The sequence below is a fragment of the Chrysochloris asiatica genome, unplaced genomic scaffold (genome assembly GCF_000296735.1).
Source record: "Chrysochloris asiatica unplaced genomic scaffold, ChrAsi1.0 scaffold00257, whole genome shotgun sequence".
In the NCBI taxonomy this organism is placed as follows: Eukaryota; Metazoa; Chordata; class Mammalia; order Afrosoricida; family Chrysochloridae; genus Chrysochloris; species Chrysochloris asiatica.
In genome coordinates this window covers 3,647,187-3,652,798 of record NW_006408775.1, presented here as the reverse complement: position 1 = coordinate 3,652,798, position 5,612 = coordinate 3,647,187, and the positions used below count along the sequence as shown (strand labels likewise).

The 5,612-nt window shown below is 42.4% G+C and overlaps 1 protein-coding gene across 1 annotated transcript; it reads right to left on the bottom strand.

Annotated features, from left to right (window-relative positions):
- Window positions 1-4,330: 4,330 nt before the first annotated feature.
- LOC102821888 (olfactory receptor 1361-like) lies at window positions 4,331-5,269 on the bottom strand. Its single transcript, XM_006873906.1, has one exon. The coding sequence runs from the start codon at window positions 5,267-5,269 to the stop codon at window positions 4,331-4,333; it is 939 nt and encodes a 312-aa protein (XP_006873968.1).
- Between the last annotated feature and the right edge of the window lie 343 nt (window positions 5,270-5,612).

The following is a 5,612-nucleotide window of genomic DNA, read 5'->3' as shown; positions in this document are numbered from 1 at the left end:
TATGGGTGAACCTGGAAGACATTATGCTGAGTGAAATTAGTTAATCACAAAAGGACCTGAAACCACTATTGTAAAATCTCAAGAAAAAAAATTTTTTTAAAACTTTTTATTGTGAATTGAGTAAAGGTTACCAGAACATATAATCAGTCCCACATTCAATAAATTATACACTTGGTGTCATGACAATGGTTGGAATCCACTCCATGTACCATCAGTTAACAGTATTTACCTCTATTTACTTAAGAAAAAGGAGCTCTGGTAGCATAGTGGTTATGAATTGGGCTGCTAACCTCAGGGTCAGCAGTTAGAAACTACCAGCTGTTCTGCGGGATAGAAAGATGAGGCTTTCTGCCCCCGTAAAGATTTACAGCCTCAGAAACCCTGTACAGGGTCGCTACAAGTTGAAAGCGACTCCATGGCACATAACCACCATCACCACTTAAGAAAAGGTTTTCATACCAAAAAGCAGAACCAAAAAAGTATCCCCCTTGTTAGCCCTCACCTCTGTCCACATCCACACTGAAGGCTAGGGGTCACTTTGAAATGTGAGGAACAGACACTGTGGTATCTATCGTCTTATGAAAGATCAGTGGCTACTTAGACCCATAGTGAAAATGGTCCCATGTAGTTACCTTCAAGACAGACCTCTTAATACACCACTCTGATAAATCCAAGGAACAGTCACATGCTGAACTCAGAAATGGCCTCTGATGCTGAATTCTGCCTGTTTTCACACAAGATGTCATCTCTGTGAAATGAAGGGGAACTGCCAAGTTTTCCTCTGTCTTCCTCGGAATGCGTGACATTATATTCAGCACTGTTTTCCCAGTTTAAAATATTAAAAAATGTTCTTCATTCATTTTCATAATAAATTTCAATTAGACTTTAAGAAAGTAATTTTTTGTTATGTTTTATTTCAGAAATACAATTATAATTGAGTAAATTATGTTAGAAGAACTTGATGGAAATATAGAAGGGCAGTAAGATAAAATTATGGACACCATGGACCAATTTGTAAAAGGTTTGTTACAAAATGAAATTGGAAAAACTGAACAGTAAATAGGTATGTTTCAACAGACAAAGACTTTTTAAAAGCGTTCAAGAGCAAACATGTCACTTTGAGGGCTTAGGGTGTGCCTGACCCAAGTCATGGTATTTTCAGTAATCTCATATGCATGTGAAAGTTGGGCAATGACAAAAGAAGACGAAAGAAGACTTGATGCATTTGAGTTATGGTGTTGGAAGAGAATATTGTTGGCTGCCGAAACAAGAACCAGCAGATCTGTGTTGAAAGAAGTATAGTCAGAATGCTCCTTTAAAAGCTAGGATGGTTCAGACTTGGTCTTTCACACTTCGGACATGTTATCAGGAGGGACCAGTCCCTGGAGAAGGACATCATGTTTGATAAAGTGGAGGGTCAGCAAAAAAGAGAAAGACCCCCAACGAGATGGATTGGCACAGTGGCAGCAGCAATGGGTTCAAGTGTAGCAATGATGGTAAGGTTGGTGCAGGATCAGGCAGTGTTTTGTTCTGTTGTACATAATGTCTCTATGAGTGCAATGAATTAGTACTGACTCGACGGCACCCAGCTACAACAAAACAGGTCTATTTATAAAAATATCTGAGCACATGAACAGTGTAAGAAAAAAACTGAAGTCGACATGAGTAGGTATTGGGATTGAGGAAGAAGGTTCTTAAAACTGAAGTCGACATGAGTAGGTATTGGGATTGAGGAAGACGGTTCTTTCTTGTTTGTTGTTGTCAGGTACTGTTGAGTTGGTTCTGACTCACAGCAACCCTGTTTATAGCAGAATGAACAACTGCCCGGTCCTGTGCCATCCTTACAAGTGTTATTATGCTTGAGTCCCATTGCTCCTGCCATGGTGTCTTCTGACATCTCATGAGGCTTTTAATATTTTTCTCCATCACCATAACCCAAATGCATCAATTCTTCTATTGGTGTTCCTTATTCGTTGTTCAACTTCCACATGCATATGAGGCGATTGAACATCCCGTGGCTTTGGTCAGACACACCTTAGTGATGTTTACATCGTCTGACACTATACCTGTCAGTGTTGTGCTAGTCTTCGTAAGGTTTTCAGGGACTAAATAGTCAGTTAGTCTGCCTCTCCTTCTCCCTAGTCTGTCGTAGTCTAGAAGCTCAACTCAAACATGCCTATCCTGCTGGTATTTAAAAAACCAGGGGCATAGTTTCCAGCGTTACAGTAACATGCAAGCCCCCACAGTCCGACAAACTGACAGATGAGTGGTTTAAGTTACCCATATTTCTGCTGCAATGTTGTATGAAACATGCATCTCAGATGAAAAGAGTTAAATAAAGAGCTTGAATGAGTGGGCAGAATGAGGCCTTCCTGGAGCTGTAAGTGATCCCTTCCTCTTCCTGCCCCAACACCAGTCTGGTGTTCCCATCAGCTTGCTCATGTCAGATTCTCTTGTGAGAAAGAGAAAAGCAGGCCTGACATCAGTATTTGGGTACACATTCACAGATTGGCCTTCAGGACCCCTGTTGAACATGGGGAATTCTACAGATAATCAGTATCCCACAAAGTCACTTTGTGACCATGATGGGTCAAGACAAAGTTAGACTCCGACCACGTGAGAAAACATCACAGGTATCCTCCATCAGGAATGATGGCTGTTCCTTACCAGTCTCAGTGGTTGGCTCCCTTTAGTCTTCCCTCCTAGAAAAGACATTGACATGGCCAATGAACATTTCTCCTGCTCTCTGATCTATTCCAGAACAAACCACCAATTGCTTAAATTCTCATTAAAGTAATTGAACATGTGTTCAAATCCTCCTCCTAAGAGTCTCAGGGTTCCCTGGAGTGTGTTCTGCTTTATAGTAATGAGTAACAAAGCCATTAAACTCGAAGTGCTGACCTGGAGGTTTTGACTGGAGGGCAGTGGGAGTTGGAATAGTCCAGTCATTTGGTAGAATGAACTCTCTTTCCATATGTAACCTGAAAAGTCTTTGTATTGACTTTCATTCTCAACAAAAAATCATGATCTGCATCCTAGTGAAGTGAGTAGAGTCTGTGGTCTTACAAGCTTTCGAGTGCCCCTCTAAAACATCACTATGGGTCTTTCTTTACTCACCAGGAGCAAAACAGTAACAAAGTAACCTAAGGAGCAGAGCTACAAGTCTATGCCAGCCACAGCCTCAGCTACCCGCAAGCCAAAGCACTAGATGGAGCTTGGCTAGCTTTGTGGTCCAGTTTTCAGCCAAGCAGTAGATAGGTCCATAGAGAGACAGACGACACTAGTGAGATCTGCTCACCATGGATTGGTAATCATTCATGACCCAAAGGGCAACATTTACCTAAGGACCGAGTTGGAAAGGGTGGGAAGGAGGGTGGGATGGACATAGGAACCACAGGGAGCAAGGGAGATGATTGTCGTTGTATGGAGGGCAGTGCAATCACTGAGATGAAACAAAGTGTGAGATTTGTGGAATGTAAAACTGATGATTGTTGTCTGTAACCCTTCACTCAATTCACAATGAAAAGTTAAACAAAAGCACATAGACCTGGAGGAAAATAAGGAACAGAACTTAAACTCTTATTTTTACAATGACAAAAAAAAAAAAAAGCCAGACAGACTGTAACAGTAAAGATCAGAGGACAATCTGAGTCTTTCACTCTGAGAAACGCTTGAACCCTAGACCAATCCTGCCCTTTGAGATCACCTTGTAGCGTAATAGCAGAGTGCCACACTCAATTAAGGATATTACCTGGGAGACCCGTGCCCTGCTTAAACCATCAGTGTGAAACAAAATGATCAATAATTATACTAAAACAAAGATGAGGAGCTAGGAGGGAAGGAAACTGGAGTACTGGAAAGGGAACAAACAATACAAGAAAAACAATGTTGGCAGACAATATTTCTACAGATAAAAAAAAAAAAAATAAAGACAATGTGATAAATGTAACGTTACCAAACAACTTGTGTGGAAATGGTCAAATGGGGACCTAAGTTGCTTTGTAAATTTGTGCTAAAACCTGTATAAGATATTATTAAAAAAAAATAGTAGTTTTATTTTCACCAGATAAGAACAAAGGATAATTTACAAGAGAAAAAACTGCTGGTTTCCACACACTAGGCAAACCAGACCGGATTCTTTCTATTAGATACTAGTTCCCCCCTGTGATATGCAGAGTTCATGTCAGTATTGTTATTTTGTGCTGTTGAGTCAGTTCTAACCCATAGCAACTGTGTTTTGCATTTCCAAGGAGCGGCTGGTGAGCTTGAACCGCCGACCTTTCAAATCAAACCAACTTTGCAGTCCAGTGCATTAACTCACAGTGCCATATTAGACAGAAGAAAATCCCATGGCGACCACTTTTCTTAGAGCCCCTTTCATGTCCTTGTTCCTGAGGCTGTAGATGAAAGGATTCAGCATGGGGGTCACCACCGTGTACATCACAGTAGCTGTGGTGTCTGTCTCAGCTGAGTGGGAGGATGAAGGGTTGAAATACAGAGCAATGATGGTGCCATAGAAGAGGGAAACCACAGCCAGGTGGGAGCCACAGGTGGAGAAGGCTTTCCATTTCCCCTTTGTGGATGGGACTCTCAGGACAGCACAAGCAATAAGGATGTATGAGACGAGAATGCAAAAAAATGGAGTAATCATAACCAGCCCTGCTACGATAAGAACCATCATCTCGTTGAGGTATGTGTCGGAACAGGACAGTTTCAAGATGCTCACATCACAGAAGAAGTGCGGGATATTGTTGTCTGCACAGAATGAGAGTTGAGTCATCAGCAGGGTATGCAGCAGAGCATTCAGAATGGAAATGACCCAAGACCCAGTGACCATCAGAGCACAGAGCTGATGGGTCATCTTTGTTGTGTAGTGTAGGGGGTGGCACACAGCCACAAAGCGGTCATAGGCCATCCCAGCCAGGAGGAAATTGTCCATGTCCGCAAACACTATGAGAAAATACAGTTGTGTGAGACACCCTGAGAAGGAGATGGTATGACTCCCAAGTATGTGATTGGCCAGCATCTTGGGGATGGTGGTGGAGGTGAAGCAGACATCCACGAAGGACAGGTTGCTGAGGAAGAAGTACATGGGGGTGTGCAGACGGGAGTCAGTGCTGATGGCCAGGATGATGAGCAGGTTTCCTAGGACTGTGACCAGGTACATGCTCAGGAAGAGCCCGAAGAGGAGCTGCTGCTGCTGCTGGGGCTGCCTGGAGAGTCCCATGAGGAGGAACTCAGAGACACTCGATTGGTTTGCCCCACTCATGGACAGAGAACCAGGTTAATGCACAACAGCCAATTCAGAAACCTAGACATGGGTAGTTAAACTGTGTAAGTCATGCTCTAGGACAGACCACTTTGCAAATCAAGTAACAGAGGTGCTAAGAAAAGATCTGTTTATCCTTCCGAAGCATCCAGTTTCCCACACTCAGTCTGATGGTCTTGTTACTAGACTCCTTGATTCTTGTTTTGTATATTTTACATTGTGAAACATAAGACATATATGCAGTCCAACGATATGACTCTGTGTTTCTCTTACGTTTCCTATGCCCAACTAGTTAGTTGTTTCTAAAGAGACAAGGTGGTAGTTATGTGCCACCGAGTTGGTT